This window comes from Gekko japonicus, unplaced genomic scaffold (assembly GCF_001447785.1).
Source record: "Gekko japonicus isolate JY-2015 unplaced genomic scaffold, Gekko_japonicus_V1.1 scaffold4546, whole genome shotgun sequence".
Lineage (NCBI taxonomy): Eukaryota > Metazoa > Chordata > Lepidosauria > Squamata > Gekkonidae > Gekko > Gekko japonicus.
Genome location: NW_015175508.1, coordinates 10,959 through 30,188, shown reverse-complemented (window position 1 = coordinate 30,188; position 19,230 = coordinate 10,959). Strand labels below are relative to the sequence as shown.

At 43.8% G+C, this 19,230-nt stretch overlaps 1 protein-coding gene across 1 annotated transcript in view; it reads left to right on the top strand.

Moving 5' to 3' along the window:
• Positions 1 to 10,315: 10,315 nt before the first annotated feature.
• Positions 10,316 to 19,230, top strand: part of LOC107122870 (protein RIC-3-like) — a gene marked incomplete at its 3' end in the record, with an annotated part of 18,637 nt that continues 9,722 nt past the window's right edge. Inside the window, exon 1 of the mRNA XM_015426011.1 lies at positions 10,316 to 10,522. Within this exon, the coding sequence (XP_015281497.1) occupies positions 10,366 to 10,522 (157 nt within the window). The remainder of the gene's footprint in view (positions 10,523 to 19,230) is intronic.

Sequence of the window (19,230 nt, the reverse complement as noted above, 5' to 3'; positions counted from 1 at the left end):
GGAAATTATGGTCAAGTTTTGGGATTAAGCATAAATCGCACTAAAACAGAACTATACCCCATAAACCTATCCCCAAGATCCTCCAAAATTATTAAAGAGAAGTATACATATAAATGGGTAAAAAATATGGAAATACCTAGGCATTAATACAACCTTAGATATAGGAGACTAGTTAAGATAAAGTTACAAACAAATCAATCAGTCATTTTATTAAAAGAATGAGATAAACTGAAATTATCTTGGAGAGAAACAATAAATATTATTAAAACTATACTCTTTCCAGAGTTTTACCAATTGCACTCACAGATAAGACCTGAAAGATTGGCAAAAGAAATTAACAACTTTATTTGGAGCTATAAAAAACCAAGCATAGCATAATGAGGTGCTCTACAAAAATGGGAGGTTTTGAAGTACCGAAATTAAAACTCTACTATGTAGCTGCCCAACTTAAAAATCTTACAGCTCTAAGTTCAACAGAACCTAACGTTTGGGCACAAACATATGCAGGATCTCAGAAAGATATTATTTGCAACAAATAAGGAGAAAGACCATCTCAAATAAAATTCAATGCCTATTTATACAACACTCTGCAAATCAGGATAAAAAAAGAATACTGGCTCCAGGAATTTCCCCTGTGTCTTCTTTCTTAGGTCAAAGTTGGTTTGCCCCAGGTAAAGGATAAGGCTCATTTGCAATATGGAGAACTCTTTAAAGACTAACTGATGCTACAAAAAAGGACATATGGTTGCAAAGACTAAATTAGAAAAGGATTCTTGACACTAAAATTCCCTGGTTCTAGTACCTACAGATATAACATCTGATAAGAAACCCAGAGATATCACTGAATTTGAACAACTAATAAAGGAAGATACAGGGGAAAGTAAAGGTATAATTTCTACAATATATAAAATTAGGAGTAAGGCCCATTGTGGGAAGAAATACAATGAGCTCTAGAAGGAAGCTCCAGGTGAGTGTCCGGACTGTGCCTGGTTGGGTGGCAGAGGGAAGGGGAAAAAAGAAGGAGGCAAGCCATGTTTATTTCCTTCTGCTTAGCTATTAGACAGGGCTGTCTCAAGTCATTTTGCTGCCCCAAGTGGGTAGTATGGGAGGTAGGGCTGCCAAATCCCCCCAGGGGGCGGATTTCCCCCTGCTTTGGAGGCCCGATTTCCACCCCCACAGAATTGGGCCCCAGGGGAAACCCCACCCCCGCGTGCACGTCACAGGGAAGTGACGTCAGTTTTCCCCTCAAATGGCTATGCCCCGCCCCCAGCGTGCCCGGCGTCATGACATCACTTCCCTGTGATGTGCATGCGGCGCGCCGGGAGCCAGCACAAAGTCCCCCGCCGGCAGAGGTAAGTCGATTTGGCAACCCTAATGGGAGGACAGCCTCATGGCAACAGGTATGGTTTCCTCCACCCCTGACTTAGGTTGATTTGGGGTTATGCAGTGGCAGCTAAGGTAGAAAAGCACCTCCGAGGGCCAGACCTGTAGATTTGAGGGGTAGAGCCTGGGGAGGGCAGGGTTTGGGGTGCGGAGGGGCTTCAGCAGGGCATCATGCCATAGAGTCCACTGCCCAAAGCAGCCATTGTAATAGCTGGGAAATTTTCTGTAGGGGAAATGATGTGCTGTGGCTGGGGAACACGGTGATTTCTGGATGATCTCCAGGCCCCACAGGGAGATTGGCAACTCCAGTGACCATTTAAGGGAAGATTGGGATATGTATTTTGACAACTCCAGTGACCGTTTAAGGAAAATTGGGATATGTATTTTACCTCAGGACACATTCAATGACTCCCAACAGCAACAACAAACTGTTTAGAATGTTAGAGTCAAAGGCCAATCAGGCCACATATGCAGATTACCTCTGTGTTCCAACTGGCTATTGGGGGGAGAGGAACAGCAAACTGTTTAGAATATTGGAGGCGAGACTCAAGCAACACAGCCAGTGGATAGGGACAGCTTCTGAGTGACAGATCAGGGAGCCAACTGATTTGGGAGTGTGTGGAATGTTCAGGAGAGTCCATGACCAAAACAGAATTATTATAGAGAGAGATACTAAATCAATATAGAAGAAAATAAACCTGTACCCTATCAAAAGAAATGGTAGGTAGACTGTGAAATTGATCTTTCGGAACCCCAATGGGAAAAAAATATGGAAATCTAAACCCCTTTTAACAAAAGCAATCAATATCAAAATGCAGTCTTTTAAATTACTAACAAGATGGTATATGACACCCATAAGACTATACCATATCGATCCCAAGAACTATCCAACATGCTGGAAATGATGTGTAGAAAGGGGTTCTTATATACATTGTTGGTGCACATGTCCCATCATAAAGGGCTTCTGGGAAAAATATTAATTCAGATTAAGCGCATTACCAGATATAGCCTACCTATGCGCCCTGAAGTAATCCTTTTAAGTTTATGGGAAGATCCAGAGGTCCCGACAATAAGAAGGGATTTGATTATATTTCTACTTGCTGCAGCCAAAGCCTTGACTGCAACTAAATGGAAAATAAAAGAAATACCAAGACTTTTGCAGTAGTACAAAAAAATCTGGGATTACTTTATAATGGAAAAAAATTCAGATCAGTTGTTAGCTATGGAGAATCCACTTTATCAGTCTACATTTCTGATGCAATGCCTACCTTCTCTAGATTATGTGGCTAATAGAAACTATTAAAACGTGGCATCACCAACTAACTATAGTTTTATAGCACTATTCTAAAATATATACCTAACTTAGTATATGTATTGAAATCTCATGTACTATGTTAATGAAACCTTTTGTTTTACTAAACATATCCACACAATTGTTGTGACATTATACATATGTTATTCTGTACTTATTTTGAAAATACTTTAAATAAAAAGTGTTTAAAAAAACAACAACAACCAACTAAATGGGACAAACGGGAAAACAGAACAAAAAAAGGGACTGCCCAGCCAAATAAATAGAAAAAGAGAATTTGGGGAGTGTGGAAACATTATAGTTACCTTTTATTACTTTGTATAAACCAGAGAAAAGAAAATATGCCTTTCATGGTTCTATTCATAGTACTATTTAATAAAATTGGCATCTGGCCTTTGCCTGTGCAAAACTGTATGCAGCATGCGCCAACCCAGGATTTCAGTTCTGGGGATATCAAGGTACAAAGAATGCCTCAAGATTTTTTTCCCCTAGAACAAAGCTTACACTTCTCTGCCCCTCTGTTCAACCGACAGAAAGTATGTGTGTGATTAGAGCAGGGGTGTCAAACATGCAGCCCGGGGCCGGATCAGGCCCTCGGAGGGCTTCTATCAGGCCCACACTGGAACTGGCCATCTCCTGCTTCCAGTTCTATTGCTGCTGCTGCTGCTGCATCATAGCTTACTTTGCCAGACTCTCTCAGTCACTCAGCCATTTCATGTTTCCCCCGGGTCCTACACTCAGAACTCTGAGCATGAGATTTCTGTGGTGAATATCAATAAATCAAAAGTAAGTTTGCAGCTCACAGATACACACTTGGACAGCATACTCAAGACTGCAACAGCACAGACATTTTAATGCAATAATTCAGAGCAAGAGGTGTCAGTTATCAGGTACTGCTAAATAAACAAAATATTGCAAAAGTGCTAATGTTTTAAGCATGCTTTTGAGTTTAAAAAACCCTTTGTGTTTGTGTCCTTTATAAAGTTTATATCTCCGCTACCTGGCATTACATTTTATGACACATACTGGCCCGGCCCAACAAGGTCTCATTTATGTCAGATCCGGCCCTCATAACAAATGAGTTCGACACCCCTGGATTAGAGTATGTGTTATGCATTGAAACCTATGTTAAGCTTGCGTCTGAACCAGGATTGTAAATACACCAATCAGAGCTGCGCAATGTTCTGGAGGGAGGCACTCTGATTGGACCTTATTTGTAAATAGTTATTGGTTGTTAGCTGACTTGTGGGCGTGGCTACCTAAGCCCGGACTGTTTAAAAGAGAGCCTGTTGCTCTATGTTTTTGTCTCGTTCTGATTTCTTCTGACTTCGTTAAATAAAGCTGATTCACTGTTCACTAGCTGTGTTGAGTCTCGTACTTAACAGTATGCAAATTGGCCCCTGGAACCTTGGTGAGAGTCTAGCAGATGCCTGTCTTCTCAAATAATCCATCACCACATAGTAATAATGTTTCCATTACCCCCTTTACACAGGTGGGCTTGGCAAATTTTGAGAAAACACAATTCTTTTACAGCAGGGGTGGGCATGACATATGCCCCACCTCAGTAGTGCTGACTTCAGCACTGATTTCTCAGGTTACTCTCCTTTAGGGTTACCATTCTCCAAGTACGATCTGGAGATCTTCTGGAATTGCAACTGATCTCCAGATTACAGAGACCAGCTCCCCTGAAGAAAACGCCTGTTTTGAGGAAAGTAGCTGTTTTGAAGGGTGGACTCTGTGACATTATACCCCACTGAAGACCCTCCCCAAACCCCATCCTCTGCAGGCTTCCGCCCTAAATTTCCAGGACTTTCCCAACTTGGAGCTGGCAACCCTACTCTCCCTGCTTGTGCAACCAGCCAACAAACAGGTGAGCAAGACACAACTCCACCCAGAGGCTGGGGGAATGGCTTGTCTTACTTGAAGGAAACCCCAATCTGCCCTATGGATATCCTTCACTCTCCAACTTGAGAACTTTGGAAGCCTTCTTCAGTAGCCACCACCACCTCCTGCACACACCCCTCTCGCCAGTTTGGCGCCAGGAGGACCATCAAACAGGGTTGTTTTGTCACCTCGGCACAGCAAGGCTTGCAAGTAGAATCAAGGCAGTCTCTTTATGTCTTAATAGTTTTATTCCACTATGAACAGAACATCTCTAGAAGGTATACAGACTACAGAATTTGAGGGTGCAGGTTCGAAGTAAGAAAACCAAAACCAAAAAAGATGTCTAACCTAATTGGGAAAAATAATCAAGGCAGTCTCTTTATGTCTTAATAGACAGTTTTATTCCACTATGAACAGAACATCCCTAGAAGGTATACAGACTACAGAAATTGAGGGTGCAGGTTCGAACTAAGGAAACCAAAACCAAAAAAGATGTCTAACCTAAATGGGAAAAATAAAGTTACCTGACATTTACTGCTTTCTCTCCCTCCCCACCCACTGGGCTGGAACAAACAGGTATATGTGCAGAGGAAGCTCCCCAGCAGTCTCTCTCACGCACACACACAATGAGAGCACAGTTTCTCCTCCTAGGTGTGTCAGAGGTCCTGGGCCAATTTAGGCTATTAAATCCTGGCTGCTGATGTCTGTCAGAAAGTACCAGCCAATGCTACTCACATGGGGGGGGGAATATTTTCCCTGCAGGATGTGAAAATGCATTAATCCAGAACTTCCCAGCCTAGCTCTTCCCATTCATCTCTAAATCATCTTGAGTAGTTCCACTATGAACTCTAAAACAAGCAGATACCAGATTAACAGATAGCTCAGAATATTTTTGGATATTGTTATTTCCCCTACTCAAATCTGGTAAGATGACAATATTAATAGAAACACATTTTTTCCACATAGTAATTTGATTCATTAAATATCCAGATACATAACTCCTCCCTTTTAGGCTGTTGTATAGATAACTGACATAGTGTATTGTGAAGGTGAAGGGCATTTAGCACAGAAAAAGTGCTATATAAGTATTCAATATACTATTATCAAAGAATAACCATGGCTGCGGTCACACGGAACATTAGCCACGCAAGAGAGACGGAAGACAGGCGGATTTTCCAGGCGTGATCTCACCGGCACATCTGGGAAGCCCACGCCCCCCCCCCCCCCCGCAGTTTCCTGCCCGTGTGACCGGAGCCCTTCAGCGGCTTCTGCATATTAACTACTCACTAACTCTGGCCCCCGTCACACGGGGCAGATAATGTGGGGGGGAGGCGTGGCTGTTTGCCCTGGAGCAAAATAAAGCAGGGTAGCCTGATCACATGGTCACTCGAGTCTTCGCGCTTAGGCTGTTAGCTGGCGATCACATAGCGATGCTGGAGCGTGGCAAAGAAGCGGCGTGGCATTTCGTGTTTGTGTGCATGCGCAGTTCCGCAGAGCAGCACTGCTTTCAGTTATGTGTTTGTGTGCATGTGCTTACGAAAAATATCCGGTTTGCGACGGGACGTGGACAGGGGCCGGATGCCACGGGATACTAGCACTCCCGCGATCAGACGCCCACCCCTGCTCCACGTTTTCGAGATACTAGTGCACTTTCTGGCGTACTTTTTTTACTGCGCATCTTCGGCAGGACGCCACGGGTGCACTATGCTTCCCAGATGTTGCAGTGTGACCGCGCCCTGAAAATCTGCCTAATATTTGTGCCTTTAGCGCGGCAAATCCTCCGTGTGAACAGGGCCTCTATTAAATTGTTAAAACTGTAGTAAATTCCTGGATTTCATTTTAAATAAATAGCACCTCTGTTCACCTGGATTTTTGAGAATTTATTTTTAGATGCCCTTAAAATTAAGTTGTGTTGTACTTGGAGAAACCCTGTGTGTTGCAGTCAGCATTACTTGGATCCTTTTAATCAAAGGTACCTGTGACTTAAAAGAAAATCAATAGCATAATAAAGTTTAAGAATATCCCCATCTCATAATTAACATGAATACTTTCCCTGTCAGAGATAAAACCATAGTTTGTCTGGCTCCATAGGTAGTTGGCAGATGGTATGAAGGCTGTGTTCTCTGAATTCTAGTGTCCTAAATGCATCCTCCAGCAGAAAGAAAAACATGACTATCAAAAAGTCAATTGTCATTCTGTGTCTTTAGAAAAATTCCCATTAAAGATAAAGCCAATTTTAATTAGATTAAGTATCCAATTACTGTAATTACATTTTTTTTAAAATCACATCATGAAGATGACCCTTTTAAAAAGGGTTACGAGAATAATTAGTGTATTCATATTAACCAAAATGTATTGGATAATATTTATACCCAGAAGGCAAAGTACATTACACATATTTCACCTTTGGGGAAACCTTGTAAATGTTTTGGCAGTAGTATGAATATTTATAGGCAGGGATGTGCTTTAGCAAGATTATGTGAGAAAGCATTTATATGCTCACAATTTTTTACCCAAGGGTAAAGTATACATAAAATGTAGTGCAGAGATTATGGATATGCAAAGTACAATTTAAGCAGAGGTGCTTTATATCAGTTTGTTTAATTAACTGGAGCAGACTATTTTCCTCATTTTTACATCCAAATGACCCAGAGTATCCAACTGTTAGTCCCCTTTTTACTCAGTGACAACTAAGACAACAAAACTGGGAAAGACTCATATAAGATGTAGAATTCCGATTAGGTATGGACTGGGCATTAATCAAGATGGGCGATGTTGCATAGCCTACAGTCCTGTCACAAGAACACAACCAAGACTACTGCTTGAATGGCTACCATGGGCCACTGTAAACTGCTGTCTGCAAAGCTACCATTGGCAATACAGGTGCTGTGAAGCCTGGAAGCTAACCCCCCCCCCCCCCCCCCCCCGCCGGCGGAAATGTCACACTGATCTATACAAATAAATGAACCGTGTATCTCCGGCTGCCATTAAGATAAAGCAACGCATCTGAAATAACTTTCACCACCTGAAAGCAATCTTAAAGCTTAAATAGATACTTCCCCCCCACGAAAATATTGTTTAAGTGATTTCCAGTTACACAGGTCCGGGAGGAAAGCAGGAAGAGTCCATAATAGTTATCATAAGGTTTCAACTGGCAATGCTGTTGTGGTTGCCTAACAATGGCCACACATTTGTTTTGTAAAAGTATATGTGCTGCTTCTATTATTTGGGAGGGGGTTAAATGGTCTTGCTCTGTCCCTCCAGTTTTTTCTGTAGGCCTGGGCCTTTTCGCGATCTACCTGTTGGACATACCTGAGATATATTGATGACTGAAGTTTGTTGAACTCTAATTACCACATTTACTCAAAAGGAAGACAACCTTGAATATAAGATGACTGAACAAAACAAGAGAGGGTAAGACAGACAGAGATTTCCTTCTCAAATTAGCCTCTGTCTTTCCAGCCTCACTCCACAACAGCAGCCTTGGCTTCTGGCATTGCATTTGCACCTCTCTACCAATCCAGTCTATCTGGAACCAGTAAGCATGGAAGGAAGACAGTGTACCTTGTAGTTCTGTTACAGGAGTCAGGGGTCATTTTGTAGAAAAAGAGGTGCAGGAGCTCATTTGCATATGCCACACCCCCTGACATCACCAGAAGTGTGTCAGAAGGCAACACCCAACGCTCGGGCTCCACTGGACTGCTTTGGATTGCTAGCTATTGGGGTGGGGTGGGGTGCAGATAATAATAATAATAATGCTTTCAATTTATTAATCGCTTTCCCCACAAGTGAGCTCAAAGTGATTTGCAGTTACTCTTTAGACAGGGAACTAAATGTTTTTCATAGGGGATAGGGAAGACAACATATAATTCATTTAAGTTGCACACGCCATACTGCCCGGTGGAAACGTTTCTGGCTTGACTCAGTCATGTTCCGAACAGCTGCATCGCCACACTGCCACCGCCTGGCCGGAGCACCCCACTGCAGGGATTTGTCCTCACAGAGGAGGGAGAGCTTGTACCTGAATAAAACTTGGTCTTAAAGGTGCCACTGGACTGTTTGGGGCTGGGGGGCGGCTCTGCAACTTACCTGGCTGCTTCTTGCTCTGACTGAAGGCTGCTGGGAGCAGGGGGGTGGGGCTTGTTGCATGTGCCCGTCCCCAGGGCTCTTTACTGCCAGAGCTCCGCTCCTGCAGGAAATGACCCCTGTAGGAGCTGCTTCCAGCTTCTTCCCCAGCTGATGGAGGGGCTGCCCTTTCTCTTCCCCCACTTTCCATCTGAGCCACAAAGCATGACGGAAAGCAGCACTGGCAGCGCTTCCAACCTGTGAGACTGAGCTGCTCACCCTTTTGCCTGTCTCTGGAGGCATGGCAGAAGTAGGGTGGCTCTGGATCAGCTAGGTTGTGGGAATGGCAGCCCTCTCAGCAGGCACCACCCAGTCATAGAAAGGGGGGGGGGCACCTTTAACTTTATTCAGCTTTATTTAACTTAAACTTGAAGTTTAAGACGTCCCCTTTCAAAGCCCCTAAAAGGTTTATCTTTTCAATACAGTATCTTTGCTTTTGTGCAGTACACCTGCAGTCCCAACAGGTAAGGGAAAAAAATGTGAAAATCGGAATTCAGTCGTGATTGACAGAATGAAGACCCCCCCCTCCTTCGCTGTTCTCATACGGCTTCAAAGCAAAAGAGGTTCAAAGGTGGTTTGCCATTGCCTGCCTCTGTGTAGTGACCCCGGACTTTCTTAGTGGCCTCCCATTCAAATCCTAACCAGGCTGGACCCTGCTTAGCTTCTCCAGATCGGGCTACTCCAGAACCACCCCCCCCCCCATGCAGGGCAACTCCATATGGCGATACTTAAAGAGGTGGGAAGGTCACAGCGTTCCGTGCGCCTTGGTGTTTAGTCATGCCGGCCATGTGACCACGGAAACGTCTTCGGACAGCGCTGGCTCTTTGGCTTGGAAACGGAGATGGGCGCCGCAACCCTAGAACGGACTCGACTGGCTTTCGAGCAAGGGAACCTTTACCTTTACTATGGAGGCCAAAATGCCTTACAGTAGCTGCGGTGGCTCAAGTGGTTAAGACGCTGAACTGCAGGCTGTGGAAGGTCAGTAGTTCAGCAGTTCGAGACCTGAGTGTGCCGCATGACGGAGTGAGCTCCCATCTCTAGTTCCAGCTCCTGCCAACCTAGCAGTTCGAAAGCAAGAAATTGCAAGTAGATAAATAGGGACCACTTCGGTGGGAAGGTAACAGCGTTCCCTGCGCCTTGGTGTTTAGTCATGCCGGCCACATGACCACGGAAACGTCTTCGGACAGCGCTGGCTCTTCGGCTTTGAAACGGAGATGAGCACCGCAACCCTAGAGTCAGATTCGACTGGCTTTCGAGCAAGGGAACCTTTACCTTTACCCTTACAGCGACGGCGCCACCCCCTTCCAAGCCCCCCTCCCTCTTCCTCCCGCCGCACAGCCTCAAGAAGAACCGACAACAGCCGGGGCACGCTTCACACCACTCTTCTTCTTCTGGCTCTCAACGTCCTGCTCTTAGCCGCGGTCCCGACGGCAGCATGACCGTCTGGCCGCGGCTTTTCCCAAACAGCGGCAGAGCACGCGCCTCGTGAGCACGCGCGCCGGGCGACAAGCCGCGTCGAAGGCTCGCGCTCCCCTCCCCACCCGTGTTTAAGAGACGAGAGGATGTGACGTTTCCGACAGAAACGATCGTTTCCGGCTGCTGGCTCCTGTCGGCCGGAGACCTCGCTTGCTGGGGTCGGCCTGACGCCGGGGGCGCTCACCATGGGGCACGCGACGTTTCGGAAGGTGGCTGCCGCCTCGTGCGTCGTGCTGTGCGTGTCGCTGCTGCTGCCCAAGCTCTTCTTCTCGCGGGTCTGGTCTCGGCAGCAGGAGCTCGGCCCCACAGCCCCCCCCCCCACGGCGCCCGCCACGACGGAGGGTAAGAGGCCGCTCTTCGCTCCGCGGACCGCTGAGCCCTGCGCCTCCGTCCGTCCGTCTCCTCCTCCACCATGTAGATTTTCGGTGTGTGCTCTCGGAAGCTGGAGGGTTAGACCCAGGTTGTGAGCTGAAGGGAGCCGCCCTTTCTGCCCTTAACGCAAATCACAAGGGTGTTTTGCGATTATCATTATAACCTAGCCCTTAGGATGCTGCAAGGCTCTCTTTGCTGTATGGTAAGAAAAGGTAAAGGTTTCCCTTGCTCGAAAGCCAGTCCAGTCCGACTCTAGGGTTGCGGTGCTCATCTCCGTTTCCAAGCCGAAGAGCCAGCGCTGCCCGAAGACGTTTCCGTGATCATGTGGCCGGCATGAGTAAACACCAAGGCGCACGGAACGCCGTTACCTTCCCACCAATACTTGCAATTTCTTGCTTATATTATGTGATAATATACGCACATCATAAATCCTATGGTAACCTTAAAGAGGAACACATTTATATTTGCGTAAGGTTTGGGGGACGAGTCTGCTAGTTTTTGACTTGTGTGTGTGTTTGCTGTACTGCCACTAACCATTCTGACATCGAATAGTCACAGTTCTGCCCAGGGCTGTATGTTGGGTGTTGACTTGTCCGATCCCTATGGCTGATCAGCTAGGTTTTAGACACAGGGAAATCTGTCAATTTGGGGCTGTTATTGCCTCTGGCTTTTAAAAGGTGCTGTTAGGTTTGTATTAATTAGCTTCTGAGAGAGGGAATGGGTTAGGGTTGGGTTACCTTGGTGAATATTAAAAATAATCTTGTAACTTTTCACATTACAGAATTAGCATCTTCAATCTTCTGTGTATTTCCACTTAAGATGTCACATTGGCTACACAGGTAGCCTGCACGCAGGAGCAGTTAAGTATGAGGAAATCATTGAGTTTAGACTGGAGTAACTCTTATAGGATTACATTGTTAGTATCCTACAATTTTGTCTCCTCCAACCCTTTTTTTTATCACCACCAAAAAAGTTTCACTTTAACTCAGATGCTGTTCTACTTTTTTTGTACAACAGAATTTCAGTGTCCGGCAACATGTTTTTATGTCAGTTGCTCCTTTCTTATTTTAGAACTCTCTTATATATCATTGGAAAAGAAAAAAAGTTATACAGGCCCCGGTCACACGGCAAAGTTGCCGCAGGAGAGGCACGGGAGTCCCACATATTTTCCGGGTGCAATCTCACCCCAACATCTGGGAAGTGTAGTGCTCCCGTGGCTCCCCGCTGAAGGTGCGGAGTTAAAAACTAGTACCAAGGGCGGGCGTCTGATCGCATTCCCGGTTAACTTACGTGGCATCCGGCGCCCGCCGCTGTTCGTCTCCACAGGTTGCGCAACAGCGCATGCACACAAAGAGCAATTGCTAGTGCGATCACGCAGCGCGGCTTCTGTGCCGCGCTGCAGGATACCCGTCTGATCGGCATTTCCCCCGAACCATGGGACCTCGACCAGGACGTATGCTCAAGCAGCCATGCGTTAGTTTCCTCCGGGGCAATTAGCCACGCCTCCCCCCGTGATATTCGGCCCGTGTGACCGGGGCCACAGTATTGTTACCATCATCTGATACCATTATATTTATCTTACATCACAGTATTGTTTCTTTCCAACTTCCATGTTCAGAGGCAGTCAACCCAGTGCCAAGAGGCAACCTCAAGGGAAGGCCTCAGTCTCTATGCACTGTTGCTGGTCCTCCAGAGGAACTGGTTGTGTGTGAGACATGATGCTGGACTAGATGGACCACTGGTCTGATCCAGCAGGGCTCTTCTTGTGTTCAGTTTGTTTTTAGTTTTATTTCTTATGTTTGGTAAGTTCTTCAGCAAAGCATTGGAGCATCACAATTGCGTTGTAGTCATCATGTTCATTTTTATGTTTTTTAAAATCCCCATGTTGTTAATTCTTCATTGCTTTGGATATTTTATATGAAATAAACAAGAGTTTTGGTTACTTTTATTGTCTGTGCTTCATGTGTGTGTTTTTTTTTACTGGGCAGCCAGTTTTCATAAGCATTTGTGTCAACCATCTCACTGTCGTATAGTTGTCCTTCGCTTTAGTCTATCTGCTAATGGATATCTGTAATTGTACAGGACAATGAAGACTTGCGTGTAGCCAGCACCATCATTATGATTGGTATGCATTACTGTGTTCCTGCAACTTTTTGTCTTCCCCACATGCAATTCATTCTGGTCCTGCAAACGTAGCCATATATTTTGGATTCAAAATGCTTACAACCCTTGATTCATTACTTATTCTTTTCATCTATTAAACAATGGCACTTGAATACCAACATAGACAATGAGTGGTAGAGTAGCATTTTGAATTCACGTCATTTCCTAGAAGCTGCAAAATTTACTATGGAAAGTACCTCTACTTCAAGTACATTTGTGTAATTCCTGAATCTTCAGATTAGTGCAAGAATTGTGCCTTTTCACAGTAAACTGTGCAGTCAAAGCAAAAAGCAGCTGGACATTGCTTGTTTGGATTCTTTGCTGCTGTTGACTTTAGCTGCCTGGCCAAATCTTGCTCTGAACACTACGGTATCTGACTGTTAAAATTTCAGATCAGTTGTTCCTCTCTTACTTGCAGTGCCACCCTATACAGAGTTACACAGTTCTAAATTCACTGAAGTCAATCGACTTAGAAGGCTGTAACTTGTTGGAAGAAGAGAGGCAATGAACTGGCCCCACCCTATGTCATTCACCATGACACTTTTCCAGAATACATGGGCAGGAGGGCTTGTTATAACCTCCACCAGTAGTGGATGTGTTTTATGTGATAAGTCTCTGCTGCTACTAAACTGTTCTTAGCAGACTTCAAAAGTATTAGAAAAGTAACTGCTGCTCAAGACAAATGGCAATAGGAGGTGAATGAGTGGGAGGGCTAGGGAGGGATTCTTTATCCACCTTCTCATATGGAAGTATATTATTCCTGCAGTGTGTCCCAGTATTAATTAATTTTGGTGAAGTGTCATGTGAGAAGACTATTGCGCTGTCATAATCTATGTGTTTGTTTTTAGTAATACAGCTACACTAATAAGAGTTTACATGTAACATGGAAGTGTTCCTGTAGGTAGTACTTAAGTTGAGATTAAAGCTTGATGAGTCACTGGAGGCCAGAGTGGATAAGAATCAATGTGGTTTTTTAAAATTAAAAATGGATTTTTGAATTTAAATTGGAATTTTAAATAAAATGCTTTTTGAGGAAAAATCTATTTAAGATACATTATAGTCCAAAGGTTATTTATCATGAAATGATTAGTTTTTAATTATGTAACACGAGGCTGTATGAGCCACCACAGACTGAAACCAGACTGAAAAGGGTCTAGAGCAGATGAGTTATCTGAGAAGACCTGGAGCTGGTCTGCTACTGCTGTCTCAATCACTTAGTGATGAACTTGTCTAATCCTCCTTTTAAAGCTATCTAAAGCTAGTGCTTTGTTGTTTTCTTGGGCGACTTCTCAGTGCTCAGTATTATACGGTGGACAACAAATAGTTTCTAATCACTTTCTCAATATCATGCTGTCCTTATCAAGATGGGCAGCCATGTTAGTCTGCCTGTAGCAGTAGAAAAGAGCAAGAGTCCAGGAGCACCTTAAAGACGAGTAGTGACTCACAAAAGCTCATACCCGGACACAAATTTTGTTAGTCTTTAAGGTGCCACTGGACTTTTGCTCTTTTCTAATGCTCTTTGCTTAAGGACAATTCTATTGTAGACATTTGGCAGAACAATCATAGGAAGGCAATTTCTGGACCAGAAATTTATACCAGAAAAATACCACTTGGCACGTGATTACACTGTTGGAGGCCTCATTGGTACTTTTTTATTCTGTGCCTAGTGGTCTCAGTTTGGAACAACTTTTTTCTGGTCCCTGTTGATTTTATATCTTGTATCTGCATGATTGTATTGTATTTTAGCCAATATGTTCCTCATTATACTTGACCTCTGAAGAAGACCTATGCAGGCCGAAACGCGTCAGGTCAAATCTATCAGCCCTTGTGTGTTATAATTTGTTATTTGTATATCACCTGCTACTTCCACCATTTACTTCATAAAAGGGGAACCTATGGGGTGATCTTGTTCCTATTTCCCATTTAGTGGCTCTGCTGTGTATGGCCTTGAAGGTACCAGAGAAAGACCTTAACAAAAAGCACAAAACCATCAAGCAATAGCCACATATATGAAAAGAGCTGGAAACATCCTTAAAGCCCAAGTGGCAAGGAAGACACCTCTGCCCCATCCCGCCTCATCCCTGCTTATAACAAACTCTGAAATACTTACAAGAAGCACAATAGCTATAAACACTTTGCAGCAGCAGCACGTTCCGGCAGCAATCAAGTCACCACCACGAACGACAAGGATTGAAACGCACCCCCCCACCCACTTAGGTTGCCAAGTCTTACCTTTAGCTGGAGCGGGGGACTCCCGGCTGTTTCCCGGAGCGCGCGCACGCCGCAACCACGTCACCCGGAAGTGACGTGATCACGCTGGGGCGGGGCCACGACCATCCGAGGGAAACCATAGAGTTTATTATTTAAGTCACTTCCGGGTGTCGTCCACGTCACGTACTTTGGCGGTGGAGTTCCCCCCGGGGCCCAATCTGCCGGCGGGGACTTGGCAAGCCTAGTTGTTATACTAAAACGAAACCTTCATCTGGGTTGTAAATATTAAGGCCAGCAAGAATGAGCCTTTAAGTAGAAAAACATGATTTATGTTGAGTCTTACTGGCTAGTGGTTTAAATTGTTATTTAAATCAAATCCACCCTGCTGGAGGCAGATAATATTCCTAAATGTAAGATAATTGAAGGTGATTGTGCCATTGGCAGATGTGTTGATTGCAGTTACTACTTTTTGTCCTCTTAGAATTCTAATCAGACAGGTAGGTTTTGAGGGTTGTTAAAGTCTTGTTGAGTAACAGAGGTTCTATCATACTTCCTTCAGCTCTAAAAACTGATCTCCAGCCTTAGGTCTGGTTTGGGAATACTCTTACAAGCTGTGGTACTTAAGTGCTTAGTGCTAGACAGCAGCTGATGTGGCCATATTGATAGTATATTACATGTATTGTGTTTGTTTTTTGTCCTTTATCAATGTTCAGTAAAACAGCTTTTGGTAATAAAACAACAGAAGGCCGGTGTTTCACGTGGCAATTGGTGCAAAAAGTCAGTGGGATGAACTACTAAGACCCTTAAACATAAGTGCTGTTTGGAAGATCCTCTCCAGGGCTGAGAATGAACTACCTTCTTCTTACCTAACATGCTGCACTGTAATAAGTGAATTTGCACAGCAGCAACAAATTCCCAGTTGCACCCATGTTCTGGATCAAATCTGCCTTAAAGCAGCACTGTATTGGTGGTAGGTTTGGACTGTAAAAGTGCCCTGTGTAAAAGGCTCTCTGTGTTGCCTGAAGGGTGATGGTGAAAAGTTCTAGTGAGACCGTCTGATGTAGATGGAGCCTGTGTTTCCTGTCCCACAACACCAAGATGGGTTGAATACTTCTTCGGTAGAAGAAACAGCAAAAAATTTTAAAAAAGAAAAATCTTTTTGAAACAATCACAGAAGTTCCAAAGATGTAGCCATTTCCTTTGATTCTTGTATTAAACATTTAGGCAGCACCAGACTTACTATTATAACATCACTCCCTGACATTTTGTGGTTGGCTCCAACTCCTGGGGCAGCCATTTTTTTTGTCAGAATCTTTGGAATTCTGACACACAAAATTGGCTGCCCCAGGCGGTGAAGCCCAACCACAGAATGCCAGGGAGTGATGTTATGTGTAACTAATAGTAAGTCTTGAACAATTCGGGCAGAAGCTCTGATGAACAAGGTGTCTTTTAAAATAAACATTGTTTTGAATCCCCCCAATACATACAGCTTACCTTTAGTCACATAGTGAAGATCTTTGTGCTGTGAAGGTAGCTGCCGCCAAATCAATGTTTTTAAAACATCTGCAGTGTCAGTCAGAAGCTCTTCTGGGCAAAAGTCCCATCTGACCCCGCTCACTTTCTAAAAAATACTTGATAGGTACCAGAAAAGATGTTGATTGGTACCATGCTAGGGACCTCAATTTAAGAATATCTTAGAAACAATCATGTTACAAATGCTTCCGGACTGTATCAATTTTGGTTCCATAGGGGATCACATGTCTGAATGCTCTCTAAAGCTCATGAAAAGGTCGCACTCAACTAGAATGATAAACTCGGACCATGAAGTGTTAGTTTATCATAGAATGGAGGGGTTTTTGTTTGTTTTTAAATTGTGACCCTCCACTTCAAGTTTGAAACAGTAGAATCTAGAAAAACCATGCTACTTCTGCAGGCATGTACTAGTTTTAAGAAAGATCCAGCCTGACATAAATATGATAGCAAAAAATATTTTCAAAATAAGTAGGTGTTCTTAAAAAGGGCTAGTGAAAACACCTTCTCCAAAGCAGTGATTTCTTCAGTGGCTGGATTTCAAACTGTCTGTAATCATCAGCCTGTGTCATTATGGCTCAAATAAGTTTGTTGTAAACATTTTAACTATTTTGTTTCATTTCTCTGGTACATGACATTGTCATGAATCTAACATCTGTCTCCAAAGAGTTCATCTGCTCCTTTGCTTAATCCTCACCTGAAATAATGCAATGCATTTGTTGCCTCAGCAACCATGTGTTATGGGGTTTTTTTTGCATTACTGAGACTCCCTATTAAATAAGATATTGTATCTTGTGTCGTGCATTTTAATAATTCAGTAATAGACTTCAGTTGGTTTTGGAGAATAATTTGTGCAAGAAAAGGCTGAGAACTGTTTTGGGATCAAAACTGCCCCTGTGTTTCTGAAGATAGAAAAAATTAGACTGCAAAGAATGTTATGAGCGAAATTCTATTTTATGAATGGACTGCCCAATTACCTAATTAATTTATTTTTAAATGCAGAAATCATTTATTAAAAAATCAAGGTGAAAGCCTTCCCTAGCCCACGTGCATACAAATTTTATGGTATGTTAAAAAGTCCTGTGACTTTAAAATGATCGTCATGTCTAAACTACTTGGTGTCTTGTGTATCCTTAGAATCCTGCCAGCTAACACTTAGCTCTGCTGAATGGGCCGTCGCCCATTCAGGTTCTTTTCAGAATTGTAATGAGAACAAGACCATTATAAATCAAACTGGTTTGTTAAGCTCAGTAGCAAACTACACTCACAGCAGCAAATAACAAAGCGAAAGCATACAAACCCCGTCATATTACTACATCAGTGGGAAAACACTGGACACTTCAGTGTAAAGAACAAGCCTGCTCTTCTCAGGTATAGCAAAGAGAAAGCTAGCGCCCACATCCATGCCTAGCTTCACTCCTACTGTGGTTGAAGAACTTCAAAATGAAATTGTTTTCTTGGGATCACATTTTTCTCTCTGGGATTTTCTTTGTGGAGTGTACTGAGCTTCAATAGGCTAGATGGCCCACTTTTAAAGAAAACTTTCTTTTGAGTACAACTGTTCTTTCCATACGTGTTCTGGCTACATCTTTCCAAGACAAGCATAATTGTGAATGTACATGTGAAGCAAAGCAAGATTTTTGCAATCCCTACCCACTCCTGTCTCATTTTTCTCCAGGTTATCTTTGTACATTGCTTCCAGCAGGATTTCTATTCCAAATAATCCTGTAGGCTATACCCCCAATTTTCTAGGCATCCATACGAAAGACCCTCATTGACAAATTCGCCAGTCTGTCCACACATTTCTTCTCTTTTCTCTCACTTTCAGATATGTACCAGAAAGTCTTTCAGTGACTAACTCCATGTAGTTCTCAACTGCAATTTAACAAAGACACCTTTATAATGCATAGACCTCTTTGCACCTGGAAATCTCTCCTTATGGATGTCCAGGTCAGGAGTGTACACAAGTACCTAACCATCAAATTAAGACTGTCTGAAATGTTGATCCCATATTGGGCACTGATTCTTTCTATAGTCTTCAACAAGATATCATTTAGTCCCACCAGAATATCAATCCATTTACAGAGAAACTGCCCTCTCCCCATTCTCTTCTTTTGTGAGTGTGTGTGTGTCTGTTTATGGCTTTTTTGTTGTTCAGTCGCACAGTCGAGTCCGACTCTTTGCGACCCCATGGACGAGCTCTCTCCAGGCCTTCCGGTCTTCTGCCGTCCTCTGAAGTAGGCTCAACTTCATGTTCGTTGCATCGATGACACTGTCTAACCATCTCATCCTTTGCCGTCCCCGTCTTCTTTGACCTTCAATCTTTCCCAGCATCAGGGTCTTCTCCAGTGAGTGCTCCCTTCTCATTTGGTGGCCAAAGTATTTGAGCTTCAGTTTCATTATCTGGCCTTCCAGGGAACAGTCAGGGTTGATTTCTTTGAGGATTGACTGATTTGTTCTTCTTGCAGTCCAAGGGACTCTCAAGAGTCTCCTCCAGCACCATAGTTCAAAAGAATCTATTCTTCGGCGCTCGGCCTTCCTTATAGTCCAACTCTCGCAGCCATACATGACTACTGGGAATACCATTGCTTTGACCATGCGGACTTTTGTTGGCAGGGTGATGTCTCTACTTTTTATCATGCTGTTTAGGTTCGCCATCGCTTTCCTCCCAAGGAGCAGGCGTCTTTTAATTTCATGGCTGCAGTCACAGTCTGCGGTGATCTGGGATCCCAGGAACGTGAAGTCTGTCACTACTTCCACAGCTTCCCCTTCTA